The sequence below is a fragment of the Narcine bancroftii genome, chromosome 12, assembly GCF_036971445.1.
Source record: "Narcine bancroftii isolate sNarBan1 chromosome 12, sNarBan1.hap1, whole genome shotgun sequence".
Lineage (NCBI taxonomy): Eukaryota > Metazoa > Chordata > Chondrichthyes > Torpediniformes > Narcinidae > Narcine > Narcine bancroftii.
This window is the reverse complement of record NC_091480.1, coordinates 77,580,342-77,604,795: the sequence shown is the minus strand read 5'-3', so window position 1 is coordinate 77,604,795 and position 24,454 is coordinate 77,580,342. Positions and strand designations below refer to the sequence as shown.

At 47.4% G+C, this 24,454-nt stretch overlaps 1 protein-coding gene across 5 annotated transcripts in view; it reads left to right on the top strand.

The window, feature by feature from the left end:
- Positions 1–10,598: 10,598 nt before the first annotated feature.
- LOC138747616 (protein AF-10-like) overlaps positions 10,599–24,454 on the top strand; it is a 222,294-nt gene continuing 208,438 nt past the window's right edge. For all 5 annotated transcript variants that reach the window (XM_069906998.1, XM_069907001.1, XM_069906997.1 and 2 more), the window contains exons 1-2: positions 10,599–10,881; positions 16,453–16,532. In XM_069906998.1, the coding sequence (XP_069763099.1) occupies positions 10,773–10,881; positions 16,453–16,532 (189 nt within the window). In that variant the 5' untranslated portion in view covers positions 10,599–10,772. The remainder of the gene's footprint in view (positions 10,882–16,452; positions 16,533–24,454) is intronic.

Genomic DNA, 24,454 nt, shown 5'->3' with positions numbered 1-24,454 from the left:
CCTTTATATAGCAAAGATAAAGATACATCACTGATGTTTCGGGCTTGAGCCCTTCATCAAGGTGTGTTTTTATTTTAGCCACAGTATCTACAGACTTTCATGTTTTGTTCCTGAAGAGAGGTTAAACTTGAGTGGGAGTAACACAAAAACTGCGAGGCTAGGTTGGCCACAGCCGTGAGGCAGGTATCAGTGCAGTCCAAGGTGGTTGTTGTTGAAATAGTGGTAGTTGTTGTGGGGGTGGGAGTAAGTTGCCCTCAAACCCAGTACTTTGATTATACTTTGAACAAGGGCTCAGGCCTGAAACGTCAGTAATATATCTTTATCTCATATGGATGTTGTGAGACCGGCTGAGTTCCTCCAGCATTTCTGTGTATTTTTATTACAATCACACAGTCTGCAGACTTTCGTGTTTCACTCAATCCCAGTGGACTGTCTGAAGCGTTATGTGTGGAGCTTGTTTGCTTGTACATTGGCACTGTATTTTCTTCTTTACAACTGTTAATATATATCCAAACTACTTCAAACTCTACGTGTTTTGTAGTTTTCTGAAGAGGATGTGAAAGGTGACATATAAATGCACCTTTCTTTCTCTTAAACCTCTTCCAATTTACCAGCAGAGGGAATTGAATGTGAAGTAGAGTAACGTGAATATGTTTTAAATCGAAATGGCTGAAGACTGACATCAGATTACTGCACAAATTTTTATACTATGTAGAAAGATTTCAGGTTAAATTGCTTCCTGGGGGAAATTAGCTGCTCCCACCAATCATAGCAGAAATTAGAGCTGTGGTTATCAATTAGTCGAGGAAATAAAACAGAAAAATGCTGGACTTGCCCAGCAGGTCAGGCAGCATCTGTGGAAAGAGAAGCAGGGATAACATTTCAGGTCAAAGAATGGTGCGGTTAGCATACGGTTAGAGCAACATTGTCACAGCGGCAGCGATCAGAACTAAAGTTCACATCTTGCGCTGTCTGTTTGTAGGTTCTCCCCATGTCTACATGGGTTTCCTCTGGGTGCTCTGGTTTACTCCTACCATTCAAAACATACTGGGGGCAGTAGGTTGATTGGGTGTAATTAGGCAACACAGGCTCGTAGGCCAAAAGGGCCTGTTACAATTTAGCTATACCAATAAATAAGAATTTAGACCAACAGCACAGTAAAAGGCCCTTTCAGCCCACCAACCTGTGCTGTTCAATTGCACCCAATTGATGTACAGCCCATAGTAAGTTTTGAACGGTGGTAGGAAACTGGAGCACCTGGACGAAACCAACACAACCATGAGGAGAATGGTTACAGACAGCACGTGATTCAAACCCAGTCCCAATCATTGGTGCTGTAACAGCATTGCACGAACTGCTACGCTAACCATACCTTATAAAATCTCAACATCTATCAAAACATTCTGTCCAAGTCCTGCTCCAGAGATCTGAGCTCAAAAGTCCAGGCTGACGATGCAATGGAACGCAGCACAGCTGCAATTATCATCTCCACCTTTTGCAAAGTATGTTAAACCCTGGTCCGCTCTTCTCCATCGGGTCGATGAATACGATTGCACATCTTTGATTTAAAGAAGATCAGAAGTAGAAAATCTGCCCAGTCCACAGGAAAAAAGAATCTCAGGGTTATATGTGATGTCATGTATGTACTCTGATAATAAATCTGAACTTTGAACTTTGAATGTGACAACTAATATTTTCCTTCTCACCATTTCACTAAAACAGGTGGTCCTGTGATTGTGGGAATTTGCTATGTATTGGTGGAAGGGCTCCCTGCACTACTACAACGACAATCATTCATTAGGTCAAGGTAATTTTTTTTTGTAGGTTTTATTTGTTATGGGTTCTCAGAGGACTGAGGATCCCAATCTCATAACACAGACGTGTTGGTATATTTTACAAATAGTGTTATAAGACAGGCTTATTAGTTATAAAACTGTTGCCCAGCCTATTATTTTCAGCCATTTAACTATAACCAGAGCAAAAGGATTTTCCTCAAGTATGGCCACTCCTTCTCTGATGCTTCCTTCATTGGATGGTACAGGAGCTGGGATATCATCAAACAAGATGTTAGTTGGGGTATTGTATGCAGTTTTAGTTGCCAAGCTATCAGAAGGATGTCATTAAGCTGGAAAGGGGGGGTAGAAGAGGGTCACGAGAATGTTGCCAGAACTGGAGGGCTTGAGCTACAAGAAGAGACTTGATAGTCTGGGACTTTTTTCCCTGGAGCAGAGGTGGCTGAGGGTTGATCTTATAATATAGATTTTCCTGAGGTAAAGGAGTCCAAAACTAGCAACATGGATTTGAGACGAGAGGGGAAAGATTTAGAAGAGACCTGAGGGGCAAATTTTTCATGCATCACAGAGGATGGTGTGCGCATGGAATGCAGCAATAGTGGTAGAGTTGGATACAATTGCGACATGTAGACATGATTAGGAAAGGTGTAGAAGGATGTGGGCCAAATGCATGGAAATGGGACTAGCTCTGATAGACAACTTGGTTGGCATGAAGTAAAAACACAATGCTGGAGAAATTCAGCAGGTCAGTGTACTTTACATAGCAAAGATAAAGAAGCAAAACCAAATGTTCAGGCTTGATCCCTTTATCAAGGGATCAAACAATGTAGTCAGTCACTTGAACAAAATACTGTGGTGGAAGCGGGAGGAGCACAGTCCCACAGGCAGGAGGTAATAGGTGGATAAGGGAGGGAGGGCACACCAGAAAATAGAGGGAGGAGGGAATGGAGAGGGAAGGGGGTGGAGAGCTGGAGGAAAGAAGAGAGGGAATGGGAAAGGAAGGAAACTGGAATCGATGTTAAAGTGGAATGGATGCCATGGATGAGTAGGGCCAAGGAGCCTGTTTCAGTTTGATAAAACTCTGTGCCTCAAATCCTTCAACAAATCACCTTGTCTGAATTACTGTGTCTTAACCATTCTCGACTATGGCCCAATGACCACAAATCCCCCTTCCACCACCAGCCCTCTGGGGGCCACAGCACATTTAAATAACAACCACCTTTTTTCACTCACGCAATATAAATATTTTTTATGTAGTCAGTAGGAAAGAAGTATGGAAGAAACTAAAACTTGATTACTTCACAGGGAAGGGGATGCATAAACTTTGAGCAGAGACGCTCAACATTTGGAAGAAGATTCACGTAGAAAGGAAAAAAACAAATTACCAACTACCAAAATTACTATTGACGCAAAATCAACTAATCCCTTTCACATTAGATGACCTTTCCTTTAGAGAATGGGAGAGAAAAGGGATCAAAAGAATAGAAAATTGTTTTTTTGCAAAATAATTTATTATCTTTTGAACAAATAAAGTACAAATATGGTATAACTCACGTTAAAATGTTTGCATACCACCAACTGAAAACCTACTTGAAGGATAAATTGGGAAGCAGGCTGAGGTTACCAGAAGGAAGCAGCTTTGAATATGTGATTACAGACACGATGATAATTAAAAGATTTATAACAAACATGTACATCAAACTTCAAGAGAAAGAGAACGATGAAGTAAGCTGTAAACCCAAACAAAAGTGGGAACAAGATCTAAACATAAAGATAAAAAAATGAAAAATGGGAAAAGCTATGCTTTGGAACTATAAGAAATACAATAAACACGAGGTTACACATGATACAATATATTTGGTTATACTGGCTATAACCACGCCCCAAAAGTTAAATAAATGGGACCCAACAGTATCAGATAGATGTTTTCATTGTAAGAAGGAAACGGGAACAACAGTACATGCAATTTGGGCACGTGAGAAAGTGGAAAAGTTTTGGGAAGATCTAAATCAGGTATTAAATAAAATCACACAAAGCAACATACCAAAAAATTCAGAGATCTTTCTTCTGGAAGAATTAGGCCTCAAATTGGATGAAGCACAAAAAAGATTCATTATGATAGCCTTAGCTGTAGCAAAAAAATGTATACTGTCAACCTGGAAATCAGAAGAGAGCCTGAGAATACAGCAATGGTACATGGAAATGAATAAATGTATTCCATTGGAAAAAATAACATATAATTAAAAAAATAAAGTCATAGTATTCAAACAAATTTGGGAACCGTACATGGAACACAACAGAGAGGGCCTACCGCGGACCTCCACCCCCTAAAATGACAGAATGAGAAGAAGACGAAATGAACTGACCCACTGTGTAAAAGTAGATGATACAATTTTCTTATTTATTTTCATTGTGTGATGACATTGTTTAATGGGTTTATTGTATTGTTTATGTTGGTATATGTTGAACGTTTAGTGGGTAGGGAGGGGTGTGGGAAGGAGGGACGGAAGGGAGGGGGGGAAAGGGGAGAAAATGACACTGTGTATATGTTTGTGTGTATTTTGGTTAATATGGTTCATAGTGTGAAAATTTTTTAAAAATTTTAAAAATACTTTGAGCAGAGACCTCGGTGACCACAGCCAAAAAAAGATTGAAGATGATGAAGCCATTACGAGCATCCTGAAAGTGCACCTTCTGGCTTCTGCTTTCCTTCTCCTCCACCCTGACACTCCCCCCCGCCCCCCCCACCATCTGTCAGTTCCACCCTCTTACCATTAACTCCCCAGAAGGAGTTCCTACACCTCAATGGTAAATGTCCCTTTACTTACTTGTTAGCTCCTGTCTCGGCTGCACCATTTCATCAGATGCAAGGATCGACAACGAGATAGACAACAGACTCGCCAAGGCAAATAGCGCCTTTGGAAGACTACACAAAAGAGTCTGGAAAAACAACCAACTGAAAAACCTCACAAAGATAAGCGTATACAGAGCCGTTGTCATACCCACACTCCTGTTCGGCTCCGAATCATGGGTCCTCTACCGGCATCACCTACGGCTCCTAGAACGCTTCCACCAGCGTTGTCTCCGCTCCATCCTCAAAATTCATTGGAGCGACTTCATCCCTAACATCGAAGTACTCGAGATGGCAGAGGCCGACAGCATCGAATCCACGCTGCTGAAGATCCAACTGCGCTGGATGGGTCACGTCTCCAGAATGGAGGACCATCGCCTTCCCAAGATCGTGTTATATGGCGAGCTCTCCACTGGCCACCGTGACAGAGGTGCACCAAAGAAGAGGTACAAGGACTGCCTAAAGAAATCTCTTGGTGCCTGCCACATTGACCACCGCCAGTGGGCTGATATCGCCTCAAACCGTGCATCTTGGCACCTCACAGTTCGGTGGGCAGCAACCTCCTTTGAAGAAGACCGCAGAGCCCACCTCACTGACAAAAGACAAAGGAGGAAAAACCCAACACCCAACCAATTTTCCCCTGCAACTGCTGCAACCGTGTCTGCCTGTCCTACATCAGACTTGTCAGCCACAAACGAGCCTGCAGCTGACATGGACATTTACCCCCTCCATAAATCTTCGTCCACGAAGCCAAGCCAAAGAACCTCCTGTATATACTTCCAACAAGACTAAATGAATAGCAATCTGAGGCTGAAATTTAGCCAATCCTCTCCTCACCATTCTGTGAGTTCTGTCCTCAATGCATCTTTTCATAATGGTTAGCGTAACACTATTAGAGAGCCAGAGAGCTAGGTTCGAAACCTGCACTGTTGGTATGGAGTTTGCACCATCTCCCTGTGTCTTCAAGGGTTTCACTGGGTGCTCTGGTTTCCTCCCATCCTTCAAAACATATGGGGTTGTAGATTATTTTGCGAGTAACTGTGCGGCACAGGTTTCAATGGCCAGAGTCCCAGACTATCAAATCAGAGTTGATTTCTACTGTGCTGTAAATAAAAAAATTTAAATAATTTTAAAAAATGCAAGCAGTGTAAGTCATAGAGGGATATTGCAATGAAAACAGGCCTTTTGGCCCATCAAGTCCATGCTGACCATTAACCACCCTTTTAAACTAATGTTGGGCGGGACAGTTAACATAGGGCTTAGCACAGCGCCTTTACAGCGCCGGTGATCGGAACCAGGGTTCAAGTCCTGCGCTGTCTGTAAGGAGTTTGTATCTTCCCGTGTCTGTGTGGGCTTTTCCCGGCCGGTTTCCTCTGGTTGTAGGTTATTTGGGTGTAAATTGGGCGGCATGGACTTGTGGGCCAAAATGGCCTGTTACAATGCTGTATGTCTACATTTAAAATTTAAATGTAATCCCATGTTTTATTTTCCATCAACTCTCCCAGATTCTACCACACTCAGGGCAATCCAGACATATTGGGGATGTGTGAGGAAACCTACAGAATCACAGGGAAAACACACAGACTCAACACAGATGGCACTGGAGGTCAGGACTGAAACTGTGTCTCTGGCACCATGAGGCGGAAACACTTCCAGATGAGGTCCAAGGTCCAAGCACCAAGGTTCCTTTTATTGTCACATCATAATGCAATAAAAATGAAACATACAAAGGTGCCACCCCAGCAAATATATACTAAGTCTTTCAGAATCAGAATCAGAATTTATTATCATGAACAAGTCACAAAATGTGTTTGGGCAGCATCATTATGCAAACATTTATATAAACCACCTTACAAAAATAAATAAAAACGGTGCACAAAATGTCAAAGTAATCCAATGTCTGTCGTTCATTGATTAATCAGGAATCTGATGGCAGCGGGGAAGGAGCTGTCCTTGTGCGGTTGGGTGCTCGTCTTCAGGCTCCTGTCCTGGTAGCAGAGTGAAGAGGGCATGGCCTGGGTGGTGGAGGTCCTTGTGGCTAGAGGCTGCTTTCTTAAGCCACTGCCTCTTGTAGATGTCCTCATTGAAGTGAAGCCTGGTGCCTGTGATGTCGCAGGCAGAGTTAACAACTCTCTGGAGTTTTTTTCTTGTCCTGAGTGTTGGCACTTCTGTACCAAACAATGATGCAACCAGTCAGAATGCTCTCCACGGTACACCTGTAGAAGTTTACAAGAGTCTTTGGTGACATACTGAATCTCTTCAGTCACCTCACCAAGCCTTTTTCATGATTGCGTCACCATGGAGGCTCCAGGACAGATCCTTGGAGATGTTGACACCTGGGAATTTGAAGTTCTTGGCCCTCTCCACTGAGCCCTCAATGAGGACTGGGTCATGTTCTCCTGACTGCCTCCTGAAGTCCACAATTATCTCCTTGATTTTCCTGCAGTGAGTGCAAGGTTGTTGATGTGATATCACTCAATGAGCTGATCTATTTCCCTCTGTATACTTGTATATTATCAAATTTGTAGATAGCATTGGAATTCTGCCTGGCCACACAGTTATTGCTGTTTAGTGAGTAGAGCAGTGAGCTAAGCACACATCCTGCACCTGTTTTGATAGTCAGTGAGGAGGAGATGTTGTTACCAATTCATACCGACTGTGGTCTTCCAATGAGGAAGTCGAGGATCCAGTTGTAGGGGGGGTGCAAAGGCCAAGGATTTAGAGCGTTGACCAGCACTGAGGGAATAACAGTGTTTGAAGGCTGAGCTATAGTCGATGAAGAGCAGCTGTACGTATGAATTGCTGTTTTCTAGGTAATCCAGTGTTGAGTGGAGAGCCAGAGAAATTGCGTCTGCTGCGGAGTGATTGAGACAATAGGCAAATTGCAGTGGGTCCAGATCTTTGCTTAGGTACATGTTAATTCTGGCCATGACCAGCCTCTTAAAGCATTTCATCACAGTAGAAGTTATAGTCATTAAAGTAGCTCCCTCTGCTCTTCTTGGATGATGGATGCCTTTTTGAAGCAGGTAGGAACCTTTGACTGCAACAATGAAAGATTTCTGGTTATTATACAAATCAAGGGTGTGATTTTGCCATGGCAAACCCTCAAGTAGACTTTCCTGAGGAACTAGTACATTTTCTGTAATATTATTACATCATCAAAAAATATCGAGACGACTTGAGTTATTTTTGAAGTGGTGACCCTTTTCAATGAAATTCTATCTTCTTGGCCTAACAGAGTGGTCAGGAACTCGAGCCAATTCTAATGAAACAACACTCACCCAGTCCTGCTGAACTTCAACACCAAACTGGATCCTGACTCCACAATTTGCAAAAGGAATAACTGAATGAATGGCTGGGGATGTGATACTTCGGAGCAAATATTAGACTTAAAAATTAATTCTCATTTTGCAGATGTCACCAGCAAAGCTGGCATTTATTTTCCATTCAAAATAATTGTGAATTTAGGAGGTAATTCAACGTCAAACACACTGTGGGGATTGTACTCACCTATCAGACAGACTGGGTGAGAACAGTGGACATTAAGAGAGAACAGAAAAGGGTAAGCATGATCACATTATGGAGGCTACTGATAGAGGACTGTGGGACCTGCTTCACCAGAATGACTGTTAAGGTTCCAGGAGATATCTCATCACCACCTTCTGATGAGCAGTTCAGCATGAGCAATAAATGGCATTTTTGCCAGCAAAGACGAGATCCTGATAAATGGATGGATGGGTAAATACCAGGCCAAGACAGCAATGTTCTTTCTTGAAAGTAACAATTAGACAATTTCATTTTTCATAATTTCTTTAAGTACATATTTATTTCATTACTTGAATTTAAAGTTACTTGGAGATCATTGTGGACCAGGTGTGCTGGGAGCAACAATCATACCCCTACTTACATCAATAGTGTTGTAGTGGGAAGTGTATCAAGCTTCAAATTCTTTGGTGTCCACATTTCCGATGATCTCACCTGGTACCTGAACTCCGTCCTGATCAAAAAGGTGCAACAGGGCCTTTATTTCCTGTGGAGCCTGAAGAAAGTACACGTTTGTCCCAGGATATTGATGGATTTTTAGCGCTATTCCATTGAGAGCATACTTACCTATAGCATCTAAGTGTGGTATGGCAATTGTCTCGTATTGGACTGTAAGCCCACCATTGAGAACATCTATCAGGAACACTGTTTGGTTAGGGCAAAAAACATTATCAAGGAGGCACCACACCCAAACTATGGACTTTTTACTCTTCTCCCATCTCGTAGGTGCTACAGGACCCTTCACTCTCAAACCTGCTCTGATGCTGTGACCTGCACTCACACTGTACTGTCAGTACTTTTATAATTGTTTGCTTGCTGAATGCACTTGTTTTTATTTGCATGTTTCTTCTTTGGCTTGGCTTGGCTTGGCTTGGCTTCGCGGACGAAGATTTATGGAGGGGGTAAAAAGTCCACGTCAGCTGCAGGCTGCAGCTGCAGGCTCGTTTGTGGCTGACCAGTCCGATGCGGGATGTAGTTATTTGTATATAGCACTATTTTTTAACTTCTTGTTGTATGCGAATTGTATTTCATTGGTTTTATATTTTACTTGGCACAATGACAGTCAAGTTGAATCTAATCTAATCTAATCTAAAATTACTAGGTGCTCTGAGGGGATTTGAACTCACATCTCTGATCCAAAATCATAGAGACTAGGTCAGTGTTAACCTCTGCAAAAGGTTAATGTAATGCATAAATTGTGGATTGGAGTGTGATTGCTATAAGGTCAAGTTGGATTGTTTTTTCCAGAGCATCAGAGGCCTAGACGTGATCTGATTGAAGTGTATTGAGGATTCAGAGGCACAGATTGAGTCGACAGTCAGAGACTTTTCCCCAACATTTTGGGCCTGAGCCTCTCCTCAAGATGTGAGTGAAAGAAGTCAAACATCTGAATTAAAGGCTGGGGAAAGAAAGGGGGAAGAATAGGAGCAGGAGGAAAACAGACCAACAGACAAAAGGTGTTAATTGGATGTAAGAGAGGTGAGAATAGATTTAGGCTCTGTGAAAGGAGGCAGAGGGATAATGGAAGAGAGAGAGCTAGAGGAAAAGAGACAGGGAGAAAAAGATGAGAGGGAGTTGGTTCTGATGGAAACTAGAGAGGTCAATGTTAAAGCCATCTGGTTGGAAGGCACCCAGACGGAAGATGAGGTACTGTTCCTCCAGTTTGCTGATGGTCTCAGTCTGGCTGTGCACGAGACCACGGACAGACAAGAGAGCAAGGGTATGAGATGGAGAATTGAAATGGGTTGCTATTTATAGTCGTTTGTAGGAGAGATGTGAGGCCAATTTCTTTTGCACAGAGAGTGGCAGAGGCCTGGAATGTACTGCCTGGGTAAGTAGTGGAAGTAGCAATCATCTAGATCAGCCATTCTCACCCCCACCGTCCAGGAGCCACAGCACCTTTAGTGGGGGGGGGGGGACTGAAATCATAAAATATTTTTAATGGAGTTGACAGGAGAGAAGTAGGGAAGAAACCAACTAAACTTGACTGCTTCACAGGGAATGGTGTCCTTAAACTTTGAGCAGAGTCCTTGGCGGGGGGGGGGGGGGGGGGGGGGGGGGGGGTCACAGCCAAAAATAGGTTGAGAATGACTGCTCAAGTCAGGGGAGACAGACTATGCTCAGGCAGATAGGATGAGTTGAGATTGGCATTGTGGGAAGCACAGACTAATGGGCCAAACGGCCTGTTGGTGTGTTACTATGTAATGTAAATTGCCCAACCTGAAATTAATACACGGGAGATGATATCAAGCCTCGTTTTTTTTAACCCCATCAATATTGTTTGGTGAACCAGCATGTGTCAAAATTTGGCAAGATAAAGATTGGAAAAATCGCCCTCCCCAACGACTTTCCACGAGACCGAGTCGGGGAACCGCAGAATTGATTCTCTGCGGCCATCGTCGGGAGAACGAGCAGCGCTTGCGCCCTGGTAATGGTTGCATTGCACTGAGAGACGGGACTGCCCCCCCCCTTCCTCTCTCCCCTCCCTTCCAAATTCTGGGGGAAACAATGTGTCGGCGAGGAGATGCGGCGGGTTACTTTGTTGTAACGACTTTTCAGCAGGGCATCGGGACGGGCCGGGAAGTATGAAGGAGATGGTTGGAGGTTGCTGCGTGTGTTCCGACGAGAGAGGATGGGATGAGAACCCGCTGGTCTACTGTGACGGCCACGGCTGCAGTGTAGCTGTTCACCAAGGTAAAGGCAGCGAGGAGGCAGGCATGGTGGGGAGACGGCAGCCGGAGCCTGCCTTCCAGGGGGAGGTGCAGCCTCCACACACCCCTCCCCTCTCAGCATTTAACGGGATTTCATTTTCTCCCCACTTTGGGGACAGCAGGGTGGAATCTGAAAGCCGAACTTCGCCTGCTGCGAGGCCAGCCACATCCTTTCCAGTTGTCAAGACACGTCGCCTTGCTTCTGGGGTTTATTTTCAAGCCTTTCCTGCCGCACGTTTTCACATGGTGTGCATTCCAGTTTCCAACCCAGCATTGTTTTCTTCCACCCCCCCCCAGGAGAAATCCAACTTTTCTCCCCCACCCCCCCAAAGAGAAATCCAACTTTTCTCCCCCCCCCCAGGAGAAATCCAACTTTTCTCCCCCACCCCCCCAGGAGAAATCCAACTTTTCTCCCCCACCCCCCCAGGAGAAATCCAACTTTTCTCCCCCACCCCCCCAGGAGAAATCCAACTTTTCTCCCCCACCCCCCCAGGAGAAATCCAACTTTTCTCCCCCACCCCCCCAGGAGAAATCCAACTTTTCTCCCCCACCCCCCCAGGAGAAATCCAACTTTTCTCCCCCACCCCCCCAAGGAGAAATCCAACTTTTCTCCCCCACCCCCCCAAGGAGAAATCCAACTTTTCTCCCCCCCCCCCCCAAGGAGAAATCCAACTTTTCTCTCCCCCCCCCCCCCCACCCCGGCCTTTCTTGTAAGTGCGTCACATTGACCTGTGATTAATAATCAGATCGCAGTTACTAATCAGGGGAGTGTGCTGTTTCTGATGCCTGGCAGTCAGTTCCTGTTAGCATCTGCTGCTGACACCCAGCCGTAAACCCCGGGCAGACCTCAACGCACGACTTGCTTGGGACCGAGAAGTCCGTCGAGTTTGGCATTTGGGTTGGCTACTGGTGACTGGAGCTTGCACTTGTGCGAATCCAGTGGCGCACCTGAAACGGCTTCGGGAACCAGGCCAGGGAGGAGGTGTTGGGGGCAGGTGAGCAAAAGCTTCCCAGGTGAGTTTGGGAATGTCATTGCTTGAGGACTTTGAGCACTCGTGAAGGGTGGCGGGGGGGGGGGGAGAGAATTGCTGGGGGTTGGAGGAACACCGGAAGTTGGAGCAACACTGGAAGGGGAATTTTCAAATTGGTGTGATTGAATGTTCACGTAGATGGGATTGAGTCTGAGTCCATCCTGTCCCCCGCTTGTTGTCGAAGTCCAACAAGAGAAGAAGAGGCACTTGGTAGAACTTTTCTCAGGGCAGCTGGGATGAGGCTTCATGTGAAGGCTTGGTGTCTACACCCCAACATACGGGAATAATGTCAATGCTCAAACAGATGTTTTAGTAGGAAAGACAGAAAGATATGGACCAAAATACAGGCAAATGGACCTTGCCTAGAATGCCAACTTGTTTGGTGTGGATGAGTTAGAATGGAGGGCCTGTGACTCTATCAGCAGGCAAGAAAAAAAGGAAAGCAGAGGTGGTGTTTTTAAAAAGAAATAATTCCATCCCTGAATTAGAGTCTTGTAAGACTCCCTTGTAAGAGAACCTTGGGTAGTAACAAGAGAGGTTGTAAACTTGGTCAAAAAGAAAAAGGAAACTTGTGTAAGGTTTGGAAGCTAAAACCTGATGGGGCTCTTTAGCAATATAAAGAGTGCAAGCAGGACATAAGGCAGGTCAAAAGGGGCCATGAAATGACTCTGGTCAGCAGGATTAAAGAGAATGGCAAGGCATTTATACTTGCCTCATAAACATGAGGATGACTAGGGAAAGGATAGGGCAGCGCAAGGATAAGCAAGGAATTTTATGTTTGATATCAGAAAAATGCATTGGGTACTAAATGAATACTTTGCATGGGTATTCCCAAAGAGAAGGACATGGAAGATAGTGATGGAGAGTTGATGTAGAGAATGCATTTTGTGATTAGGAAAGAGGTGGTACTCTCTTTTGAAGAACATTAGGGTGAATGTACCCAGTGCATGATGTGACTTATGCAGGATATTGAAAGAAATAAGCAATGAGATTGCTTGACTTTGCCAAGAATCTTTGTATACATCCTCACAAACAACAGGCTAGATCCTGGAGGACTGGAGAGGGTTTTCCTTGATTCAAGCTGTCCTGTGCACATGCGCACACATAGATAGAGCCTGGCTAGCCATCCCATAGGATGATGGTGGTTTCTTTCAGTCAGTGGGGTTTGATATGAGGACACTCCACTCCTCAGAAAGGAACAGCATGTGAGTGAATGGACTTGGGTGAGTAGGGGTTGCATGGGTCCAGACCCACCCTCTCAACATCCCCTCCTGGATCCAGCAGCATGGTGAGGTCCAAGGGGGAAGTTCTGTTGCAGTGAATGGCCAGACCAAGCTGTGATGCAAGAGACGCCCTTTCCACACTTCACAGCACGTGTTTGCTAGATGGCCGAAGACTCTACAAGAGGGTTGGTCCGCCCTTTGACAGGTCTTGTTTTTCATCCTGCAGGGTGTCTAGCCACCCTCCGCACCAGGCAACCCGGATGGGGGAGCTGGTTTAGTTGCTGACCACCCAACCATGCAACAGGTAGTACAGAACTGGGTTACATGGTACCAGTAGCACTCAGATGAGTGACCACACACACTTATGTATCTCTTGTGTATTTCTCTCTCAGGAAATTATAGACTGATGAGCCTCACATCAGTGACAGATGTTATTGGAGAGGATGCTTATGGAAAAGATTAATGCACATTGAAAAGGCCAGATTAGGGACAATCAGCATGGCTTTGAACAGGTCAAGTTATAGTTTACAAAGTTTCTGTCTTTTGAGGAGGTGAAGAAGGGGGTTGATGAGGGTAGGCCATTGGATATTGTATTGTGTACAAAGACATTTGACAAGGTCTCCCATGGTAATCTGACCAGAAAATAAATATACATGGGATCTAAGGTGAATTGAAAGTTTGAATTCAGAATTGGTTTGCCCAATGAAGACGTAGAAGGATGGTGGTGATAGTGGAGGAAGGGTGCTGTTCTGGCAGAAGGTCGTGGCCAGAGGTGTTCTGCAGGGATCAATCTTGGCACCCCGTTTGGCTGCGATTATATACAAGTGACTTGGATGATAAAATAGGTGGTTAGGTTAGATTGTTTGCAGAAGCATGAAGATTGGTGGAGTTATGGATACTGTGAAGACAAACAACAGGATATAAATCTGTGGCAAATATAGGGAGAGAAATGACGTGGAGTGTAATCCAGATACGTGCGAAATGTTACATATCAGGTCACCAAGTATAAGGGAAAAGAATACAGTTAGTGGCAGAACTCTTTAAAGCATTGATGTGCCAGAGGGATCTGGCAGTACAGGTTGATAGCTCCTTGAAAGTGGCCACGAAAGTGAATAGGGTGGTAAAGCAGGCAAATGGCATGTTTATCTTCATTGGTCGAACCATTGAGTATAAGAGTAAGGAGGATGTTGTGGCTTTATAAAACTTTGCTATTGCTGCTTTTGGAGAATTGCATGCAATTCCAGTTGCCCTATTGCAGGAAGAGTGCAGCGGCATTGGAAAGGGCAAGGCGAAGATGCACTAGATGCTGGTTGGATGAGAAGGTGTGAGCTGTGGGAGACTGGACATAGCTTTGTCTTCTCGAATGTCGGAGGCTGAAGGGTGACCTGAAGTTCAGAGTCGGCATCAGAACAAGTCTAATTAGGGGGCATTAGGGTAATTGCAGTGAGGGAGGGTGACATTCAAAACCTCACTCAGCTGGGGGGAGAGCAGGTACTATACCTCCCATGAACCTTCTCCATGCGCCACCATCACACTTTCTTCCCCCGCTCCTCCGACGTAACAGTCAAATGCATGTGCTTGTAATGCTTACAACACTAGTGCAGCAGGTGGAAGGGCACAAAAACTCATGGGGGAGGGGCAATGCCCTCACTTGGTACCAAGCCTGTAGGTTTATTAATTATGAGAGGCAACGATAGGGTAAACAGAATCTTTTTCCTCGGGTAGAAATCTCACAAACCAGAGTACGTGCATTGAAGATGATGGGGTGAAAAGTTAAAAGAAAAGTGCTGGTGAAGTTTTTTTTCTCATGCTGAAAGGTAGGTGTGTGGAATGTGCTGCCGGGGCGGTGTGTTTAAGAGGCTTCTCCTTAGTCGCACGAGTATGAAGGGAGTAGAAGGCCACTAATGATGTCCAAGCAGCAGAGTTTGTGTAATTTGGGCATCATGGTCGGCACAGACGACGTCGTGGGCCAATGGCATGTACTGAACTGTTCTATGTTCCATGTGGAAATCTTCTAATGAGGCCACTCAGTCTATCTTGTCTGTGGTGACTATGAATGAGCTCTCAAACTTAATCCTACTTTCCAACTCTAAAGCTGTGGCCTTGCAGCCACTTGTTCAAGAGCGGTTTAAATGTGATCAAGCCTTCTGGCTTGACCATTTAAAACAGTGAGTTCCAGACTCCTAACACCCTGAGGGGGAAGAAGTAGTTTAAATCATTAACTTTGGCTACCTTCCTCTGAATTCTAGGCCCTCTCTGTGCTATTCTACTTTGTTTTGTGTGTATCATAAAATCTCCTTTCATCCATCTTCTGTACTAAAGTAAACAAGTGTGACCTAAACCAGAAGATGTTGTCAGGTGGTTTGGGCAGGAAGTTAAAAAAAAATTGTTGCTGATGTGATCATAACATATATATACTTAGATTAGGGTGTGTGTGTGCGCACAGCAGTCATCATTATATATACACTGGGGATCAGTGGTGTAGCTGCTGCTCCCAACCCTTCCTCAACACCCAAAGAGATTTTAATTTGTCTAACTCCTAACTTTTTTCTTGGATATTCTAGAACACTATTGAAGTCTGGTCATAATGATGTTGGAAATGAAGCAACCATGCTCCTGCAGGGAGAGCTGGATAAACTGAATAGGTGATTCTCTCTAAAACAGTGGTTTTCAAATTTTTTCTTTCCTCTTGCATCCCACTTTAACTAGTCCCTATGCCATAGGTGCCCTGTGATTTAGTAAGGGATTACTTAATGTGGTATGTGAGTGGGAAGGTTGAGAACCACTGCTCTAGACCCAATGGTTACTGAAATATTTTGCTTGAGAAAAATGGTCATTGCCCCATTTCCTTTGGTGTCATGAAGCGTGCACATAATGAGTCAATTAGGTAGGATTAAAACAGTCGTTTTCAAATCTTTTCTTTCCACCCACATACCACTTTAAGCAATCCCTTACTAATCGCAGAGCACCGATGGCAAAGGGATTATTTAAAGTGGTACCTGAGTGGAAAGAAAAAATTTGAAAATCGCTGCTCTAAAATAAGGTCCCAGCAACAGTGCCAAAGGTTTGTACGGTGTACAGGAGCATCTGGCTAAATTTTTATCTACAAATCTCCACAATGAAGCTTAAACCCCGGATCCCTGACTTAGAAATGGGAGTGTTTTCTGCCAAACCACAATTCACACTTGTGCTGAGAGTGGGAGAAAGAGTAGAGTGGTGAAAGGCATTGCCGTCATGATTTGTCAAAGCCTTATTTATAGTTCTCTGTGTTCATATTTTTCTTTCACTCTTAATCTACAGCCTGTTATGGAATCGTTCAGGTCCCGACTGGGCCGTGGTTCTGCAGGAAGTGTGAATCTCAAGAGCGAGCTGCCAGGGTAGTGAGTATTTGTCAGGTTTCTTCACAATTGTTGGGTTTAACCACATTGATTTTCAAAGGATGAAACCTTTGAGCTTGTGTTGCAGTACTGTGCTTGTGACAATTCTAACATCAAATGACACTGTGTATATTCAAGAGGGAAATGTTTGTGTGTATTTTGGTCAATATGGTTCATAGTGTGAAAAAAAAATTAAAAAAAAAGAATATGTGGCCAAGTCACTAACAAAGTTGGAATTTTATCCTGGATACAATGATCTCATTGAAACATACAAAACTTTTGCAGTGTAGATGCAGAAATAATGTTTCCCTGGTTCATTCAGACTCAGAATAAAGGGTAAATCTTTTCAAACTGAGAACTCAGTGGGCTCTCTACTTGGAGAGTTTATAATCATGGATCAAAGCAGATCGGAGAATCCACGGACACTTCGCCCCTTTCACACTGCCAGCCCTCCAAAAATTTGGGTAAATTACCCAGGTTGCAGTACCTGGTAAGCTGTTCACACTGGACTATGAATTACTTGGTTCATGTGGATGTCTTGAATCTGGGGTGGGGGGGGCGGGGTCCAATGGTGATGCCTGATACAGTCTGTTTCCCGTTCACTCTGCAGTCTACCAGGTACCAAGTCAAATCTGAATGAACTCGGCCGGGCTTGACACAGCCCCCCACTAAGAGTCCGAGGCTGGTTGATTTTTACCTGCCCTGCCCAGTTACAGGACCTTTCACCGTGCCAGATTTACCACTAAGGACCCGCTAAATTGCCCAGTTCAACCCATTTCATCCAGAGTCTCTCTCTTAATTCTCTATCTCCTTTTGGGCGCTGGGTAACACTCATGCCAACTATTTGCCTATCATAAGGCAGACAAAAGTTGCAACGCATCATGTATATTTCATTTTTTAATGTATTATATTACAATAAAAGGAACTTTTGAACCTTTGAGTTGAGGTAGAAAATCAGTGGTAGAGTTAAAGAATGGTGCAGTGGGCTTGAAGGGCCAGAGGCCTCTTGCTGCACTTAATTCTTGTTACTACTTTGCATAGTTAGCTTAGTCAGTAAATCTCTTAATACTGAACTACATTGGTATATTAAGTCTTTTCTCTGTTGAATCCACTCTCCTCAGCTTCCATTGAGGCAGAGTTGACTTCAAGCTTTTCCAGGCTGAGGAGGGTAAAATGTTATTTCCATTCAGTTCTCAGTGATTACTGAAGAAAATACTTAACAAGACGAGGCTATTCAGTCCATCATATATTTGTTGATTGTTCAGACATCTGCACAATTGCCTGAAAATTCATTGACAATTGGAGTGTTCAACATGTACAGGAGCAAGCCATCCAGTGTCTCCCCTCTTCCAAAGTTGGTTCCATTGAATTCGAAAGAACTGAGTTTTGGAAGAGAAACACATTGCACATCACCTAGATGGGCCTTGCTGTTTGGTGTGGGTGATCATTTCTCCATCTGACCCTCTGAATTGTAGTTGTTGCCTCCCCTGTTCTTCTTTGTGAAGGCTCTATCTTTGAGCTGAGACTGTAGTTGATGTTGAGTTCATGATTATACAAGGGGGAAAAAATACTGAAGTGGTTTCCCGTTGCCGCCTTCAGTTGCAGTGTCCATACTGGATGGGTAACCTTGGCCATTGAACAGCAGATTCGTCTGTCCAGCATTTTTAGTTTCGCAACCTTAAATTCTAATTTGTAGAATCTGCTTGTAAAACCATCCACTACCTGCAATGCATGGCTTCACGTGACCCTGACTGGGAGGCTAAACAGGTACCACACCTTGTCCAAGGGTGACCTGAAGGGTATCGGACAGAAGGAGGGCCTTACACCTCCTGTTGCTGAACGTTTGCATAGCACCCATACCTAGAGTAAAGCATGATTAATTCTCTCTCCAGGGACGAGTTTCTGTCTCCCACCTCCCCCCACTTTTGTAACTGCATTGGCACAGTTTTCAGGCACTTTCAGGTTTCCTGCAACATAAAAGTGTTTTCAATGATAACACGATAGCCCGTACACTAATGCTTATTATTTATATCTTCATCTCTCCTGTTTTGTATCAATAAGATGTTTTAAAATCTGCTGCTATCTTTTTATTCGGCCATAACCACTCCTAAAATTAATTGTGCTCTTCCTGCTAATTTTCTTAAATCTTTTTGCCTTGGTTAATGGCTCAATACAATCTTTGGTGACACTGAAGTTCCCATTAAATCCTTCACTTCTCCTTTACTACTCAAAGGAGAACAGCCCTAGCTCTCCCAATCTCTCCGTATCAAGATTGGAACGTGTGCAATTGGCCAGATCCTCCTCTCCCCACTGATATTAAATCCTTGCACGTTCATGTGTCAAGCATCGAAATATTTCGGATGCTGGAGGACTGCCAATGCTTGGTTTAACTTTAACAAATGACTGGGAATGCTGACAGTACACTGGTTATTTTATATCCTTGTACCTGAGCTTTGTTGTGGTGGCTGACTGGCATTATTGACCCACTTGTAACCATAATTATGTGTTTTATTGCATTTACCTGCAGCTGAAATTGGCCACATCAGGTAACTGCAGAGAGAGAGAGAGAGAGAGCGATATGGGAGAAAAGGTGGAGAAAGAGAGAGAGATGGAAGGTGGAGAAAGAGAGAGAGATGGAAGGTGGAGAAAGGGAGAAAGATGGAAGGTGGAGAAAGAGAGAGATGGAAGGTGGAGAAAGAGAGAGAGATGGAAGGTGGAGAAAGAGAGAGAGATGGAAGGTGGAGAAAGAGAGAGAGATGGAAGGTGGAGAAAGGGAGAGAGATGGAAGGTGGAGAAAGAGAGAGATGGAAGGTGGAGAAAGAGAGAGATGGAAGGTGGAGAAAGAGAGAGATGGAAGGTGGAGAAAGAGAGAGATGGAAGGTGGAGAAAGAGAGAGATGGAAGGTGGAGAAAGAGAGAGATGGAAGGTGGAGAAAGAGAGAGATGGAAGGTGGAGAAAGAGAGAGATGGAAGGTGGAGAAAGAGAGAGATGGAAGGTGGAGAAAGAGAGAGATGGAAGGTGGAGAAAGAGAGAGATGGAAGGTGGAGAAAGAGAGAGATGGAAGGTGGAGAAAGAGCAAGATGGAAGGTGGAGAAAGAGAGCGAGATGGAAGGTGGAGAAAGAGAGCGAGATGGAAGGTGGAGAAAGAGAGCGAGATGGAAGGTGGAGAGAGCGAGATGGAAGGTGGAGAGAGCGAGATGGAAGGTGGAGAGAGCGAGATGGAAGGTGGAGAGAGCGAGATGGAAGGTGGAGAGAGCGAGATGGAAGGTGGAGAGAGCGAGATGGAAGGTGGAGAGAGCGAGATGGAAGGTGGAGAGAGCGAGATGGAAGGTGGAGAGAGCGAGATGGAAGGTGGAGAGAGCGAGATGGAAGGTGGAGAGAGCGAGAGAGATGGAAGGTGGAGAGAGCGAGAGAGATGGAAGGTGGAGAGAGAGAGCGAGAGATGGAAGGTGGAGAGAGAGAGCGAGAGATGGAAGGTGGAGAGAGAGAGCGAGAGATGGAAGGTGGAGAGAGAGAGCGAGAGATGGAAGGTGGAGAGAGAGAGCGAGAGATGGAAGGTGGAGAAAGAGAGCGAGAGATGGAAGGTGGAGAAAGAGAGCGAGAGATGGAAGGTGGAGAAAGAGAGCGAGAGATGGAAGGTGGAGAAAGAGAGAGAGATGAAAGGTGGAGAAAGAGAGAGATGGAAGTTGGAAAAAGAGAGATGGAAGTTGGAAAAGAGAGATGGAAGGTGGAGAAAGAGAGATGGAAGGTGGAGAGAAAGAGATGGAAGGTGGAGAGAGATGGAAGGTGGAGAGAGATGGAAGGTGGAGAGAGAGAGATGGAAGTTGGAGAAAGAGAGATGGAAGGTGGAGAAAGAGAGATGGAAGGTGGAGAAAGAGAGATGGAAGGTGGAGAAAGAGAGATGGAAGGTGGAGAAAGAGAGATGGAAGGTGGAGAAAGAGAGATGGAAGGTGGAGAGAGAGGTGGAAGGTGGAGAGAGAGACGGAAGGTGGAGAGAGAGACGGAAGGTGGAGAGAGAGACGGAAGGTGGAGAGAGAGACGGAAGGTGGAGAGAGAGACGGAAGGTGGAGAGAGAGACGGAAGGTGGAGAGAGAGACGGAAGGTGGAGAGAGAGACGGAAGGTGGAGAGAGAGACGGAAGGTGGAGAGAGAGACGGAAGGTGGAGAGAGAGACGGAAGGTGGAGAGAGAGACGGAAGGTGGAGAGAGAGACGGAAGGTGGAGAGAGAGACGGAAGGTGGAGAGAGAGACGGAAGGTGGAGAGAGAGACGGAAGGTGGAGAGAGAGACGGAAGGTGGAGAGAGAGACGGAAGGTGGAGAGAGAGACGGAAGGTGGAGAGAGAGACGGAAGGTGGAGAGAGAGACGGAAGGTGGAGAGAGAGACGGAAGGTGGAGAGAGAGACGGAAGGTGGAGAGAGAGAGACGGAAGGTGGAGAGAGAGACGGAAGGTGGAGAGAGAGACGGAAGGTGGAGAGAGAGACGGAAGGTGGAGAGAGAGACGGAAGGTGGAGAGAGAGACGGACGGTGGAGAGAGAAAGAGACGGACGGTGGAGAGAGAAAGAGACGGACGGTGGAGAGAGAAAGAGACGGACGGTGGAGAGAGAAAGAGACGGACGGTGGAGAGAGAAAGAGACGGACGGTGGAGAGAGAAAGAGACGGACGGTGGAGAGAGAAAGAGACGGACGGTGGAGAGAGAAAGAGACGGACGGTGGAGAGAGAAAGAGACGGACGGTGGAGAGAGAAAGGGACGGACGGTGGAGAGAGAAAGGGACGGACGGTGGAGAGAGAAAGGGACGGACGGTGGAGAGAGAAAGGGACGGACGGTGGAGAGAGAAAGGGACGGACGGTGGAGAGAGAAAGGGACGGACGGTGGAGAGAGAAAGGGACGGACGGTGGAGAGAGAAAGGGACGGACGGTGGAGAGAGAAAGGGACGGACGGTGGAGAGAGAAAGGGACGGACGGTGGAGAGAGAAAGGGACGGACGGTGGAGAGAGAAAGGGACGGACGGTGGAGAGAGAAAGGGACGGACGGTGGAGAGAGAAAGGGACGGACGGTGGAGAGAGAAAGGGACGGACGGTGGAGAGAGAAAGGGACGGACGGTGGAGAGAGAAAGGGACGGACGGTGGAGAGAGAAAGGGACGGACGGTGGAGAGAGAAAGGGACGGACGGTGGAGAGAGAAAGGGACGGACGGTGGAGAGAGAAAGGGACGGACGGTGGAGAGAGAAAGGGACGGACGGTGGAGAGAGAAAGGGACGGACGGTGGAGAGAGAAAGGGACGGACGGTGGAGAGAGAAAGGGACGGACGGTGGAGAGAGAAAGGGACGGACGGTGGAGAGAGAAAGGGACGGACGGTGGAGAGAGAAAGGGACGGACGGTGGAGAGAGAAAGGGACGGACGGTGGAGAGAGAAAGGGACGGACGGTGGAGAGAGAAAGGGACGGACGGTGGAGAGAGAAAGGGACGGACGGTGGAGAGAGAAAGGGACGGACGGTGGAGAGAGAAAGGGACGGACGGTGGAGAGAGAAAGGGACGGACGGTGGAGAGAGAAAGGGACGGACGGTGGAGAGAGAAAGGGACGGACGGTGGAGAGAGAAAGGGACGGACGGTGGAGAGAGAAAGGGACGGACGGTGGAGAGAGAAAGGGACGGACGGTGGAGAGAGAAAGGGACGGACGGTGGAGAGAGAAAGGGACGGACGGTGGAGAGAGAAAGGGACGGACGGTGGAGAGAGAAAGGGACGGACGGTGGAGAGAGAAAGGGACGGACGGTGGAGAGAGAAAGGGACGGACGGTGGAGAGAGAAAGGGACGGACGGTGGAGAGAGAAAGGGACGGACGGTGGAGAGAGAAAGGGACGGACGGTGGAGAGAGAAAGGGACGGACGGTGGAGAGAGAAAGGGACGGACGGTGGAGAGAGAAAGGGACGGACGGTGGAGAGAGAAAGGGACGGACGGTGGAGAGAGAAAGGGACGGACGGTGGAGAGAGAAAGGGACGGACGGTGGAGAGAGAAAGGGACGGACGGTGGAGAGAGAAAGGGACGGACGGTGGAGAGAGAAAGGGACGGACGGTGGAGAGAGAAAGGGACGGACGGTGGAGAGAGAAAGGGACGGACGGTGGAGAGAGAAAGGGACGGACGGTGGAGAGAGAAAGGGACGGACGGTGGAGAGAGAAAGGGACGGACGGTGGAGAGAGAAAGGGACGGACGGTGGAGAGAGAAAGGGACGGACGGTGGAGAGAGAAAGGGACGGACGGTGGAGAGAGAAAGGGACGGACGGTGGAGAGAGAAAGGGACGGACGGTGGAGAGAGAAAGGGACGGACGGTGGAGAGAGAAAGGGACGGACGGTGGAGAGAGAAAGGGACGGACGGTGGAGAGAGAAAGGGACGGACGGTGGAGAGAGAAAGGGACGGACGGTGGAGAGAGAAAGGGACGGACGGTGGAGAGAGAAAGGGACGGACGGTGGAGAGAGAAAGGGACGGACGGTGGAGAGAGAAAGGGACGGACGGTGGAGAGAGAAAGGGACGGACGGTGGAGAGAGAAAGGGACGGACGGTGGAGAGAGAAAGGGACGGACGGTGGAGAGAGAAAGGGACGGACGGTGGAGAGAGAAAGGGACGGACGGTGGAGAGAGAAAGGGACGGACGGTGGAGAGAGAAAGGGACGGACGGTGGAGAGAGAAAGGGACGGACGGTGGAGAGAGAAAGGGACGGACGGTGGAGAGAGAAAGGGACGGACGGTGGAGAGAGAAAGGGACGGACGGTGGAGAGAGAAAGGGACGGACGGTGGAGAGAGAAAGGGACGGACGGTGGAGAGAGAAAGGGACGGACGGTGGAGAGAGAAAGGGACGGACGGTGGAGAGAGAAAGGGACGGACGGTGGAGAGAGAAAGGGACGGACGGTGGAGAGAGAAAGGGACGGACGGTGGAGAGAGAAAGGGACGGACGGTGGAGAGAGAAAGGGACGGACGGTGGAGAGAGAAAGGGACGGACGGTGGAGAGAGAAAGGGACGGACGGTGGAGAGAGAAAGGGACGGACGGTGGAGAGAGAAAGGGACGGACGGTGGAGAGAGAAAGGGACGGACGGTGGAGAGAGATAGGGACGGACGGTGGGGAAAGGGAGGGACGGACGGTGGGGAAAGGGAGGGACGGACGGTGGGGAAAGGGAGGGACGGACGGTGGGGAAAGGGAGGGACGGACGGTGGGGAAAGGGAGGGACGGACGGTGGGGAAAGGGAGGGACGGACGGTGGGGAAAGGGAGGGACGGACGGTGGGGAAAGGGAGGGACGGACGGTGGGGAAAGGGAGGGACGGACGGTGGGGAAAGGGAGGGACGGACGGTGGGGAAAGGGAGGGACGGACGGTGGGGAAAGGGAGGGACGGACGGTGGGGAAAGGGAGGGACGGACGGTGGGGAAAGGGAGGGACGGACGGTGGGGAAAGGGAGGGACGGACGGTGGGGAAAGGGAGGGACGGACGGTGGGGAAAGGGAGGGACGGACGGTGGGGAAAGGGAGGGACGGACGGTGGGGAAAGGGAGGGACGGACGGTGGGGAAAGGGAGGGACGGACGGTGGGGAAAGGGAGGGACGGACGGTGGGGAAAGGGAGGGACGGACGGTGGGGAAAGGGAGGGACGGACGGTGGGGAAAGGGAGGGACGGACGGTGGGGAAAGGGAGGGACGGACGGTGGGGAAAGGGAGGGACGGACGGTGGGGAAAGGGAGGGACGGACGGTGGGGAAAGGGAGGGACGGACGGTGGGGAAAGGGAGGGACGGACGGTGGGGAAAGGGAGGGACGGACGGTGGGGAAAGGGAGGGACGGACGGTGGGGAAAGGGAGGGACGGACGGTGGGGAAAGGGAGGGACGGACGGTGGGGAAAGGGAGGGACGGACGGTGGGGAAAGGGAGGGACGGACGGTGGGGAAAGGGAGGGACGGAC